The 13,986-nt window shown below is 45.1% G+C and overlaps 2 protein-coding genes across 6 annotated transcripts in view; one reads left to right on the top strand and one right to left on the bottom strand.

The window, feature by feature from the left end:
• Positions 1–4,946, top strand: part of FRYL (FRY like transcription coactivator) — a 309,775-nt gene extending 304,829 nt beyond the window's left edge. For 4 of the 5 annotated variants that reach the window (XM_047799032.1, XM_047799030.1, XM_047799031.1 and 1 more), the window contains 4 exons: positions 310–327; positions 1,128–1,238; positions 2,248–2,438; positions 2,768–4,946. In XM_047799032.1, the coding sequence (XP_047654988.1) occupies positions 310–327; positions 1,128–1,238; positions 2,248–2,438; positions 2,768–3,026 (579 nt within the window). In that variant the 3' untranslated portion in view covers positions 3,027–4,946. The remainder of the gene's footprint in view (positions 1–309; positions 328–1,127; positions 1,239–2,247; positions 2,439–2,767) is intronic. The other variant, XM_047799033.1, reaches the window with a different exon arrangement.
• A 3,703-nt stretch (positions 4,947–8,649) lies between these two features.
• ZAR1 (zygote arrest 1) lies at positions 8,650–13,647 on the bottom strand. The gene is made up of 4 exons (XM_047799014.1): positions 12,771–13,647; positions 11,211–11,303; positions 11,055–11,129; positions 8,650–8,958 (listed from the first exon to the last, which is right to left on the bottom strand). The coding sequence occupies exons 1-4, from the start codon at positions 13,620–13,622 to the stop codon at positions 8,815–8,817; spliced, it is 1,164 nt and encodes a 387-aa protein (XP_047654970.1). The 5' UTR covers positions 13,623–13,647; the 3' UTR covers positions 8,650–8,814.
• Between the last annotated feature and the right edge of the window lie 339 nt (positions 13,648–13,986).

Here is a 13,986-nt window from a genome sequence, read left to right as displayed (position 1 = left end):
CACTACTTTGATTTTATTCCGTGTAGCTTTTGCACACAAAAAAATAAAACCATTGCCTAAAATGTAATTCAGCTGTTATTTGGTAAAGAGTTAAAAACACCCTGGATTGTTACAGTACATGTCTAAAACGTTTGAGTCCGGAAACAGCATCATCCATTTTTCTTGAGGGTGTAATTAAATGTTCTTCAAATTGAATGTGCTTCAGTTTGCCTGGGACATCTGTGACCCTAGTTAAAATGATTTCTTACACTAATTCTTGGTCTTTTTCTTCCTTTGTATTTTTTGTGACCTGATCACCTTCTTGCTTAGCAAATGGAAATTCTAGCAGTAAGTGACCTGTCTTAATTTATAGACGACTTATCCGTGTCAGACAAACTGGTTTTCATTTGCCATTTGTGACCTAGCAATGTTTTGTCATGGACTGCTTTAAAAGTAGTGTGTGCTTCAGTTTCGCATAGCCCTGATTCATGAAACGTTTCGGTCCTCCAAAGATAATGAGGTCTTACAATTAACACGTACAACTAGCAGTTCCCTCTTTGCACATCTCTAACACATCTCCTTTCAAATTTCTTAATTTCAAAAATCCAAGTGTGTGTGTTAATTTCATTGTCTTGCTCCAATGAGATTACAAAGTGGCTTTTTGAGCAAAAGGAACTCATTTTAAAGACAAAAGTGTTCTTCCTTTTTAGGTGAGAGGTTATCTAGCATCTTACTTTTTGCATTATCAAGCAATTGTTGATAAATGCAGCTGAGGTGTACATCTCAGCATGGCAAGAGTGTATGCATTTGTAAATTCTTTCCATTATGAATTTAAAGTTTTAAGTTCTTGTGACTCCTTTTTGAAGCATTCTGTTTACTGCCTGCTGAAAAATTCTCTAATATGAAAATGTGCTTCACACTAAAAATGATTTTAATAATCTTTAAATGTTGATTTTAATCCCAGTCTTCAGAGCACCTTTTCACCTGACTTTCATCAACTTCACACCATATTAACTTGCTTACTGCAGAAACAATGCCAGGACAAAATTTAACATAATTATTTACTTATAAATTCTTATTGGAAATATGTTGTCTAGTCATGTATGGAAAATAACACCTACATTTAACTCAACGTTATTTATTTCTAGGAACTGGAGCTCTGCCGAAGGTTATACAAATTGCATTTTCAATTGCTGCTTCTGTTTCAAGCCTACTGTAAACTTATCAACCAAGTAAACACAATAAAAAACGAAGCAGAGGTAAATATTCGGTTGCACCAGGTACTAGTAGCTGAGTCTAGAAAATTAAAATATATACATACTTATTTCTTTGTAGGAGCGCTTGGATCAAAAGTCGTTTATGGTGAATCTTTTTTTTTTTTTTCTTCCACTTAACCCTCATTGGTTTTTGAAATGGTGTGCCATTTCAGGACCTTGTAGTAAGTCTGATAGCAGATATCCAGCAGTCTTAAAAGGTTCAAGCCCTTAAAGGTCACAGCAGCAGCGCTAGATCATCTGTAATCAAAAATCGAGTAAAGCACAACCCTTCAATAAAGACAAAATTGTATTATGAAACCCCTTTAGAGGGCCACATAGTATTTCTATAGTTCTAGTAACACAAGAATAAACAGGTCAAGAACCCTGCGAATGTTAGAAATCATGTTACGAGTAGGGACTTTAGTCTTTTTCCCACTTGTCAACCACTGGTACCATCACTGAGTTGATCATTTTCTAAAATGGTTAAATTTATTAAAAAAAAATACCTATACTGGTTTATATAAAATACCCTGGGTAAATAATCTTTTATAATACAAAGACTTCTCATTACTGTCAAAAATTTTTTTCATGATCCTTCCACAATTCTAAGCCTACTGTTACAAAAAAAAAAAAAAGGAATTTTTTACTATCCAAGATGAAGTGCGTGTGTGTGTGTGTGTGTGTGTGTGTGTATATATATATATCACATGTTAACGCCAATATAAACATTGGTTGAAACCTGTTTTACCTATTACCATTAACATTCATTATATTTAAGACAATCTGTTGTTTTCTCACACGTATTTAAAGACGACTATCTAGTGGCTGAAATTATTCCAACTGAATAGAGAACTTGAAATATTAACTGCCCATAAAGACTGCGTTTAACAATTAAAAATCATTTTTGAATGAAACTACCACCACCATCAGCTGTAGCCTCACAGCCGTGTCCATGCCCTTTTTGTCTCTGAATGTACACATCGATCTTTTCAGGTCTATTTCTGTGTTTTAGGTCTTCAACATGTCAGAGGAACTTGCCCAGCTGGAAAGTATCCTCAAGGAAGCCGAGTCTGCCTCCGAAAATGAAGAAATTGACATTTCCAAAGCTGCACAAACTACTATAGAAACTGCCATTCATTCTTTAATTGAAACTTTGAAAAATAAGGAATTTATATCAGCTGTGGTACAAGTCAAAGCTTTCAGGTAAAATGTGAAGGCATTTATAGGAGATGTCTTTATACTGAATGGGGAGTTTACAATGAATGGATTTGGGTTTTCAATTTGATATTCCAATAGTCTGTGAAAGGAAAACATGACTTTATTTTGTACAGTTATCAATGAAGTGACACCAATTTTAGAGTTTGTTCACGCTCGGTGACACCTTCAATAATATTTGCCCAAATGTTAAAAAAGATCCTCAGTGATTGATAAGGAAATTTTGTTGTTTTTATACGTATTCACGTAAAGGTAGTTAATCTTCAGTAGTAATTGCTTTGCATCTCAGGACTTAAAAAACACTGTGTATTTTTCAGATCTCTCTGGCCCAATGACATCTTTGGCAGTTGTGAAGATGACCCTGTCCAGACACTGTTGCACATCTATTTTCATCACCAGACACTGGGCCAGACAGGCAGCTTTGCGGTCATAGGCTCTGACCTGGACATGTCAGAAGCCAACTACAAATTGATGGAACTCAATCTAGAAATCAGAGAGTCTCTCCGCATGGTGCAATCATACCAACTCCTAGCACAGGGCAAACCAATCGGAAGTTTGGTGAGCACTGGATTCTGAGAAATTTCAGGAATTTAGGGAAGACTAAACCGAAAATGATTAAGAATATTAAGAAGCACCTTTTATGGACCCTTGCAACTCACTGATGACTTTTTCTGGCAGCATCCACAACCACCGTGTAAACTAATGTCAAACTTTAGGAAGATAAAAAAGTAAGAACATCAAAAATCAGAACTCTGAAGGGGGGAAAAAAACTAATTGTTTAACAGCTGCCAATACCTCCCACAATAACTGTATGAGGAAAGAATTTTTTTAATTAACTACGTGAAAAGAAAAGGGCTAAAAGTGATGCATATAAATACGTTACCTTCTGGAGAAAGAAAAGAAGTCTAAGAATGTCTGCAATAATGGCCTCTAATATGGAGACTTTGGAAAGCAGGTGAAATGAGGCTGAAATCGAGGCTGGTTCATTTTGGCTGAAGACCTGCAAAAGCTGCTTGGGTTTCCAGCAGTCACGAGCATAAACTACAGTGGATGCTTCATCATCTAGATGAAGAACATCCAGTCGGATAGACAGACACAGACAGACTTATGTGCAAAAACCATTGATTTTTTTTTTTCCACATGTGGGATAAGGGTGTGGGTGTTTTGGGGTTTTTTGTTTTTGTTTTTTTTTTTTTTGGTCTGTATAAGGAATTGTGTGTATGAGCTGAGATGCGTGGATACGTGATAGTCCTATTTTCAAGGTGTGGATGTTTGGTGATAACGTCTCAGAGCATGCCTAAAAGAGCACTGCAAGATTATTTTTGAAAAAATTTTATTTTATTAGATCTAACTCTTCATAGTGTGTAAATGTTAGGACATTTTAATAATATTTTAAAACTGGGCTTTCCCAGCCTTTCGAAAAGAAATAATATATCTGTTAACGTTATTGGAATGCTGCTCAGTTCTCTGATCAGTGCTTATGTTACGATTGTTGATAACTAACCAAAGTAGATGCCTGCAGAGACTTTAAAAATGTAAAATAAAGATGTATGCTGCCTGTCAGCTCTTCTCATTAGAAAAGTTAACTTATTTTACTCCATAATTATTATAGAAACTGTATAGATTAAAACCAGTATTTTCTTGTACATTTGTGCAATGCACTGTTATACAAGAAGAGGTGGACAAAGCTAAAGAAACAACTGTGGTCACTGATGGTAGAACATATGACTGGCAGGCCCTGGAGTCTGCAGAATTCAAGGAGAGAGATGCAAAGGCATTTTTATATGTTTATCCAGGACTGACATGTTTCACCCTAAAGGAACCTGGGGCTGTGGGGGAAAGGCAAAAAAGGAAGCCTGAAGACTGACTACCAAAACATGCAATATACTTATTCACTGTCCAAGCCTGTAGCATAAACATGAACTGGATCCTCTGTCCTTTTTTTAAAATAGCATTTTGTAAAAGAAATGAATGTAGTCCCACAATTCCTCGGATTTGAAAGGAACACCTTGTATTTTTTATATGCATCTCTTATCCACTGTGACTCTTCTCTGAAACTGGGCTCTGGGGTTCCAGAGTTTAGAATGTAGACATGAAATGCTTAGCTTTGCCTTCCCTTGGGGGTGCGGACCCTGCCAGAAATGTAATTATGCTCAAGTGCATTACCTGAGGGCACTGTGCACGCCGTCGGACTGCTGACTAGAGCTACGTTACCTGTAAGACTCTGTAACTGGTCACAGCACATTCATAATCACTGTATTTTTTGACCCTGATAAAAAAAAAACAAAAACAATTATTTTGCTGGTGTTCTGGTACTGTAAATGGTGTCCTTTAAATTATTGAATAACTTCTGGGTGCGGGGCAGGAAGAGAGGGGTGGTGTCCGGAGACACGCCACCCTTTCCATCCTATCTTACCACCCCTTCTTTTTCTCACCCTCCTTATATCCTTTTTGTTAAAATAAAAAGCATTGTAGCTGTTGGTTTGCGTTGTATTTTGAGAAAGGACGAATGAGTAGAGCATGCATAATTCAGGACCTTGGAAAATTGTTGCCTTCATTATTTTTAAAAACGATTTTCCTTCAAAGGGGCCCACACATTTAGTTGACTAATTACCCAGACCAAACTTTCCCAAATAGTTACAGGTAAATGGGAGAAAGGAAGTTTCAACTAAGTCCATTAATAATAAAATCAAATACATCTGGAGAAAGATGCAGATATAAAGTCATTGGGGTTGTGCTTCTGCAATTGCATTTTCTTGTTTTCTGTTTTTTTCTGTTTTTTTTTTTTTTTTTTTTTTTTTTTTGTCTTAGGCCAGGCCAGGGGGTCAAATAAGAGCTGTCGCTTCTGGCCTAGACCACAGCCACAGCCACGCCGGATCCTTAACCTACTGAGGCCAGGGATCGAACCTGAGTCCTCATGGATCACTAGTCAGATTCATTTTCCCTGAGCCACAAGGGGCACTCCTGCAATCGCATTTTCTTAAAACCCATGCTTCTCTGCTCCTTGTCCTTTGGATCCAAAGTTTGCATTTATTAATAAAATAGACCAGGTGCTTAATTTTAAACACCTTATTTTGTTCCAATCAGGGCCCAGTTTTTGCTCATACCTTTTTCTTTTGCCCACTAAATTTATGTACAATAAGCTTGCAAAATAGCAAAAGAGATCTAGCGATTCTCCATGCTGCTTCTCAACCAGAAAGCCAAAGGGTTTTTACACAATTTAGAAAGTGTTTTCTGCTTCTAGTGATAGATTTAGGAAATAGTCACGCATTTTCCTGGAACAAACTCACCAGAGCCAGAGTGAGCATCCCTCCAGTGGGTCCATGGAACGGCTTGTCCACTAACATCAGGGGCAAGCACAGTCAGTGAAGTTATTATTGTACTTTATGGCGTTCTTTTTAAATTTCAAAGTAATCCGCTGTCACTTTAGCAAATGTGAGAACTAAAAAGAAAACAAGGATCCCCTGACACTCAGCTCAGTATTCTGTGGTATTGCCTTCTAACCTCTGGATCGATCTCTCAGAAAATTACATTTTGTAAATTTCCAATTATACATGCAGGTGGACAGTGCCTTATTGCTAGAATGGGCCACACCCACAGCATAAGGAGGTTCCAAGGCTAGGGGTCGTATCGGAGCTATAGCCACCAGCCTATGTCACAGCAACCAAAGCAATGCAGATCAGTTTCCAATCCCTGTACCTACCCCTCCCCCGAATAAGTGGTTAACAATGTTGGACCAAAATATCACCATTACCTACACCTAGAGTTCCTATCCTTCATTTCTCTTTACCCCCACCACCATTTTACCTGATCTTTGCAAGACTACTGGCTTACAGGCATCCACCATACTGCCAGTGATTATTTTTTAAACGTGAATCTGTTTGTCACTGTGCCCCATCGCAGCTTTAAGTGCCTGTTGTGGCTCAGCAGGTTAAGAACCTGACATAGTATCCATGAGGATTGGGTTCCAGCCCTGGCCTTGCCCAGTGGTTGAGGATCCAGCGTTGCCGTAAGCTGCAGTGCAGGTCGTAGATCTGGTATTGCCGTGGCTGTGGTGTAGGCCGGCACCTGCAGCTCCAATTGAATTCAACCCCTAGCCTGGGAACTTCCATATGCTGCAGGTTCAGCCCTTAAAAAAAAGCCTTTCAAAGGATTCTTACTGATGAATAGATCAGTCGTCCTGGAGTTCCTGTTGTGGCTCAGCAGCAATAAACCTGACTGTATCCATGAGGATGGGGGTTTGATCCCTGGCCTCCGTCAGTGGGTTAAGGATCTGGTGTTGCTGTGAGTTGTGCTGTAGGTCATAGACTCGGCTTGGATTCCACATTGCTGTGGCTGTGGTGTAGCCGGCAGCTGCAGCTTTGATTCGACCCCTGGCCTGGGAACTTGCATATGCCACAGGTGCAGCCCTGAAAAGCATAAATCAAAAAAATCAGCCATCCTAAGTATAAGGTCCAACAAGTCCTCCCATCCTGAGCCTACCAGTTGCACCTGTCATCATGCCCATCCCTGTCTTCCAGAGTATCCTACCTCCATGGCCTCCTGGCTTTCTCTACCACTGGGCCTTTGCATATGTTAGCTTCATCTGGAAAAGTCCTTTCTTCCTTCCCCTCTTCACCTGATTCAACTCATCCAAACCTCAGTGCAGCTGTAGTGTCATTTTTTAGGCAAACCCTCCCTGCCCTCCCCAAGTCAGATCCTTTTTTTCTACCAGGCACTTCGGTAGCTCTTCCATACCAGATAGAAGAACTTTTATGCGAGAATTACAGGCCAGCCACCCATTACACTCAAAGTTTTATCAAGGCGGAGGCCACAGCCAGGTTTTTCTGCACTGAGAGAGAGCAAGGCGACTCCACTGCAATTTTCACACTTCAATTCCATAAGCAATACTGGAGGTGCTTATTAAATGCTTCACCTCCAGACAGTGATTCAGTAGGAAGAGGGGCCTGAGAAGATGCATTTTTACAAAACCCTTACGAGGTCCATTTGGTTATAGGGTCTTTTCCCCTTGCTATCAGGGTTCTAGAGACCTCAAATGTATTCTCCGAATTTGTTTACAGACAAGCTTCTAAGATGTTAGACTATATATTATATATATAGTAATGACCTAAGGTTTTAACTTAAATGGGTTAGTACGTTGGAAGGAGGCATCATTAGCACTGGTTCCAATTATATGGTTTCTGTAACCTGGAAACCAACAGCCCTCAACTCTGATTTCATTAGATCCCTCATCCCCACCCCCACCCCCAGGAGAGCGCTGGTGCGGGATCTCAGTGTTTTCCCAGTAATCGGGGAGGATGCTATTAGGTGCAGTCACAGGGGAGAATCCCTGTGTTAGATGGCGCCAAACACTTCCCACTTACAGAACCGCACGTCCATAACCACAAGAAGGCTAAAGCGGTCTCAGTCTTTCAATGTATTTAGGAGGCCTGTGGGGTTTTTGTTAACGAGTTGCCAGCTGAAGTCCATTTTTTTTTTTTCGATATTTTTGTCTTTTTAGGGCCGCACCTGCAGCATATGGAGGTTCCCAGGCTAGGGGTCCAATCGGAGCTACAGCGGCCAGTCTATGCCACAGCCACAGCCATGCCAGCTCCAAGCCGCATCTGTGATCTACACCACAGCTCCCAGGAACGCCGGATCCTTAACCCACGCAGGAGGCCAGGGATCGAACCCGAGTCCTCATGGATGCTAGTTGGGTTCGCTCACCACTGAACCACGACGGGAACTCCTGAAGTGATTTAACATCTTAAAGCTGCCCTTAGCCACCTATTCCACATCTGTGACACTGATTAGCAAGCCCCCAGTTCTCCTTCAGCTTACCTACTAAAGTGAGGTCACCTGTGGACATGGAAGCGCCTCCCCACAGCCGGCCAGCCACCCTCCCACCCCCACCCTGGGTTCTGACCCGGTTACTCACCACCCCCAGCCTCCTCAGACAGCAAGGCCTGGCTCTGCCTCCACCTCCCCTAGAAAAATGCTCATTTTAATAGATGGCTTTTCATTCAATTAACTTCAAAGCAACAGCCCTACCGGCCCCCCAAACAGTAAACCTCACATCTGGGTGCCCCTCCAGACTCTCTTCTCAAAGTGACTTAGTTTGGAGCCTTGGCTGTGCCGCATGCAATGGACAAGGATTAAAGTGACAGGCCAGACTGTCAACACAAGCTTGAAGTTTAAGGATCATACACAACATGTGTGATTGTTTTGCAATGCTTTTATTTGACAGCTTTGTCAAATACAGCCTTTCGTGAAGTATTTAGAGGAGGGAGAGGGAGAAAGGAGAAGAGCATGGAAAAAGGCTCACTTGTCTGCTCCCTTAGCACCTGATCAGTAGGACCAGGGTTTATGGTTTGTTGCTTTTCGCTTAAATAATATATTTGAAACTGAAAGTGCTGTCACAGGAGAGGCGTTTGCCTTTGCATCTCCCACACAAATCTTGACGGTGGGGCCTTTTGGGGTCCACGTGGCGAAGTTTTACTGGGCAGGAGCATCTAGTCAGTTTACAATTCTGAAAAGAAAAAAAAAGTCACAGCGACAGGTACACACAGAAAATAAACCCTTGGTGGAGGTCCTGGAACTTGAAATGGTTTTTCTAGTTCATTCAAATACTGACTGCACGCTAAGTCAGGTCCTGTGCTCATCTTGTTCTGGCTGCATCCTTTCCTGGCAACGACAGGGAGAGGAGGAATAGGGCATTTTGTCACGTAGTCCTGGTCCCAGGTTGCATGGAATTCAGTTCTCAAGTGTGAAAGTTTTTTTTGAAACAATTTAAAGAGGAAACTGGGAGTTCCTGTCACGGCTCAGTGGTTAACGAATCCAACTAGGAACCATGAGGTTGCGGGTCCGATCCCTGGCCTCGCTCAGTGGGTTAAGGATCCAGCATTGCCGTGAGCTGTGGTGTAGGTCAAAGACGTGGCTCAGATCCTGCATTGCTGTGGCTCTGGCATAGGCCGCTGGCTACAGCTCCGATTGGACCTCCAGCCTGGGAACCCCATATGCCGCGGGCGCGGCCCTAGAAAAGAAAAAAAAAATTTTTAATATACAAAAATAAAGAGGAAATCTTTTCCTGCCCTTGAAGGGTGGAGAACAAGTACACAGGAGGCAAAAGCCAAGGCGTGAGGCCAGGGACCAGGAGCAGGCCTGGCATCCGTGGCTGACCTTGGCCCTTCCACCTGCTAAGGACCTCAGCTGAGGCAGAAAGCAGAGGCGCCGCTGCTGAGCCCAGAGCAGCGCATTCTCTTTTAGATCTCTGACCCCCTACTATGGCCAAGATCTGGGTTGGTCTAAGTTGTCCATACTTCGTTTCTCTCCACCACCCTACAGCGTTCATGCTTCTAGTGCCGAGCTTGAGTCAAGTGCACTCATTAGGCTCTCCACCAGCAAGTCCAGCTCCCCTAGCTGTGTGCCAACAGGCAAGTTCAGTCACTTCTTCCCTCTTCCACTATCTCATCACAGTGCAGTGCTTAGTTGACAAGCAGCATGTAACCCCTTAACGCCATAAAGCTGGGCAACTCAGGTTTACTTTGAAACAAATTCCGTTCTGAACTCTCAGGCAAAAATGTAAACTTAAAAATAAATAAATAAATAAATAGGGAGTTCCCATCATAGCACAGCAGAAAAAAATCTGACTAGGAACCATGAGGTTGCGGGTTCAATCCCTGGCCTCCCTCAGTGAGTTAACAATTCAGCATTGCTGTGAGCGGTGGTGTAGGTCACAGACATGGCTCGGATCCTGTGTTGCTGTGGCTGTGGTGTAGGCTGGCAGCTCTGGCTCCAATTCGACCCCTAGCCTGGGAACCTCCATATGTCACTGGTACAGCCCTAAAAAAAAAAAAAAATTAAAAATATGCTCCAAGTACTTTAACTTGGGTATGTGCTTCATAAAATGCATTTTCATGTTAAAATCATCAACCTTTACCACCTCATGTTAGTAGAAATGTATTCTTTCCTCCCCACCCCAGTTTGCTTTCTCCTACATTAGGCTGAGTCACACATAGAGCAAACTTCCTTCCATATCGCAAGTGAGGTCATGGTCTCTAAAAGATGCTAACAAGAGGTTAACAAGGTTTGCAAGGGCAGAAACTAAACACAAAGGCCCTGTTTCCAACAACTCCTCCCAGAAAGCAATCAAAACCTCAGATCACTGGGAACCTAGGCTTTTTAGAAAATACATTCAAGAAACTACCCCCGGGGGTGGGGGTTGGTGGGGGGTGGGGAAGAGGAATGAACAGACTGTTTGGGGTTAGCAGATTGCAGACTATCATACATAGAACGGGTAAACAAGATCCTACTGTAAAGCACAGGGAACTATCATCAGTTATCCTGAGAGATACCATAATAGAAACAAAATATAAAAAAGTATATATATGTATAACTGAATCACTTTGCTGTACAGCAGAAATTGACACATTGTAAGTCAACTATACCTCGATATTAAAAAAATAATAAGGTACATCCTCTGGCATCATACCTTTGCTGAAATCTCAACTAGGAATTTATGCCAGACGTAGAAATAAAATTTTTACAGGTAGAAAAGTACCCCAAACCTTCTGACCACTACCCAGTGAAGACACAAGACACAAAAAATGCAAACATTCCATTTACCTGACAGGTGATATCCTCCACACGATAAGGGTTATAAGACTTCTGACAGGTTCTGCAAAACTGCTTGTAGTAAACCTGTGACGGGAGAGAAAACTTAAAAAGCAAAACCCTCTGAGCCTTTTGTCTGAATGATGCCAGTTAAAGGGTGTTTCTTACCTTGTTAGTGCCCTGGACACACCACACGTAGGCACTTTCCCATCGGATGTTACAGTCCTTGCAGTGATAGTAGCCGTATTTCTGCTCTAAGAACTGAGCAAAGGATAGCAGAATTTAACCAACAGGACCCCTGAATCATCCTTCACCTCAGAAGCTTGGAAAGGACGTAGGGGACCCTTAAAACTGGCAAGGCCACTTCAAATCATGGAGGAAAGTAGAATCAGGTTCAAGTTAGTCGCTACAATGTAGTAATTAGGGATGCTAATGGTTTAATCAAGCAGAAAAGCATGGGGCCACAAAAGTTCAGGTGCCAGATTGGCTTGGTTCATGAAGCAAATTAACAGATTACCAAGCAGGTGTTTTTCCTCATACAGGCAAGGGGAAAGCCAAGCATCCAGGGTTCCTGAACCTGGGTTTTTTTAGGAGTATTTCTCTATGAAATAGGTCTGATCTTAGGACAAAAACCAACAAAGTGGTTAAACTCATGAAAAGGAGTAAGACGCTGCATCCTAGAATGATCTAGCATGAACACCTTGAAATAAATTCTCTATGCAAATTAAATTTCCACCAAACAGTGCTAAGAGGGAATCAAAAGTATGGATAAGCTGTAATTCATACTTCATGTGAACAAAAGTAGTTATTACCTTAAGTTTTTCCTCCCTCCAGTAAGAAACCAGCTATAAACAAGTTTTCAGAGTTAGGCCTTTAGAATTGGAAGCAACTGGGGGCATCACAGAGCAAATTCACAGGGGAGCAAACTGAAGTCCAGGAAGGTCAAGACTGAAGATCATACATGGTTTGGAGCAACTCCGGCTTGTGTATAAACTTCTGGATGGGTTCTTCCTTCGCTTGCCCCACCCACGCTCAACACCCCTGGGGAGCTGGGAAGAGAGACACCCCCCCCCCCCCCACAAAGGGCTCCTCAAGGTCTCTTACTACCTGCCTTTCCACAACTCGCTCAGTGTGTTCCGGCCCTTTAGAGTTCAGGCAAGTACCAAGGGGCCCTCCAAGCCAGCTGCTCTCAGACAGCAATGCATGACAGCCCAAATGCTCCAGCCGTCCTACTAGATTTTCTATTAGAGGCTCTTCTTAACGGCGAGGAAAGAACCCGACCAGGACCCCAGGAGTCGATTGTTATGGCTTCTATCACAGTGAATTCGAAAATGTGAGCGGGATCCCCAGGATTAACTCTCCTTTCCAGGAAATTCACCTTCTGCCGTTCTGAGACTCCTCCTAGATCATCCAATGATGAGGAACTGACACAGCACTACACGCCCGCGGACAGGGCTTTAGACAGCAAAATACACTCGGAATATGAATGTTATTCTTATTCGTTTCCTTGGCCACCCCAGTGGAGCCGACGTTTTACGATCGCAGCAACAATCAAACCACACTCGATTTAATTCTGTCGGAAAAGGACGATACCGAGGCGCACAGACCGGTCTGCGTCTAAAGGAGCGCGCGCCTCCACGTGTCGCGAGCAGCCGCGGGGCGGGGATGCGAGCCAAGAGGGCGCGCAGCCCCAGGGCTCCCCTGGCCGGTACCCCAGCCGGGACTCACCTGGAAGCGCAGGCGCTCCTTGCCGGGCTGGGGGCTCCGCGGCGACAACCCCTCGCCCACGGCGTCGGGGGCCCTGGCCACTGGCGAGGGCTGCTCCGGGCTCTCCCGCACTGCAGCCTGGGCCTCGTCCTCCTCCTCCGCGGACTGCGGCGGTTGGGGCGTCTTCCTCGCCGACTCCTCTCCTGCCTCGGGGCCTCGGGGTCTGGCAGGTGGTGGCCCTCGCTCTCCCCCCAGCTCCCCCGGCCTCTGCTCGCCCGCCACGGCCTCGGATCCTTCCTGGAGGGTGTCGAGGCGGCGGGTGGCCATGGGCGAGTACACGGCGACTGTGCGCGGGAAGCGTATGGGCCGCGAGGCGCCGCTCGGGGAGCTACCCTGCTCCGGGCCCCGGCGGGGCTGCTGCGGGGAGACCAGGCCGCTGCCGCCCGCGCCCGCCGCCCCTTCGGAGCAGGATCCAGGCTCGCGGGCCCTGCGCAGCAGCGTGCGCCGCCCCAACGAGCACTGCACCGAGACATCGCGGCGCGGGTTCACCTGCACCGCCACGTCCCGAATGCTGACTCGGCCAGGTCGCGGGGCGAGGCCGGGGCCCATCTGCGACAGGAGGGCCATGAGCTGCGCGCGCTGGTAGCTGTGGAGGTAGTCGGCGGCCGCCAGCTGCCCGTAGCCCGGGAAAGACGACGGGGCCGCGCCGTCAGAGGAGGAAACGGGAGGGTAGCCCCCGTCCGGGTGTCGCCAGCCGCCCCCGCCCGCCGCGCGCTTGTCCTTGGCGGCGGCCGGGTAGGGGTACGGGTATGAGTACAGGGTGCAAGCTGGGTACATGTAACCGTCCAGCACCTCGTCCCCCAGGGCAGCCATCAACTCACCTCTGCCGCTCCCGCCGCTGCCGCGCACTAAATAGGCGGCCTCCCCGGGGCAGCCGGGCGCCTGCCCCACCCCCGCTGACCGTGCAGAGCAGCCCCCACTGCCTTGCACCCTTCCCGATACCCGCGGGTTATCCCCGCGTCCCCGCCGATGCGCCCCCCGGCCTTCCTGGGTGTGGAAATGTTCCACAGATACCCCCTTGGTGGGGATCCGCAAAGGCTTTCTTTGCCATGCAAACCTGCTGTGTAAGTGAACTTGCCCCCAGGTGAGCAGGATTCCAGCAAGAGAACTATCGCCAGGATTAGCTGAGCCAGGTGGTCTCCATTCCCTGGTTATTCTAGGTGTAGACGCTGCCCCG

This window comes from Phacochoerus africanus, chromosome 10 (genome assembly GCF_016906955.1).
Source record: "Phacochoerus africanus isolate WHEZ1 chromosome 10, ROS_Pafr_v1, whole genome shotgun sequence".
NCBI lineage: Eukaryota > Metazoa > Chordata > Mammalia > Artiodactyla > Suidae > Phacochoerus > Phacochoerus africanus.
The sequence above is the reverse complement of the archived record's forward strand: the minus strand, read 5'-3'. Positions and strand labels throughout refer to the sequence as shown.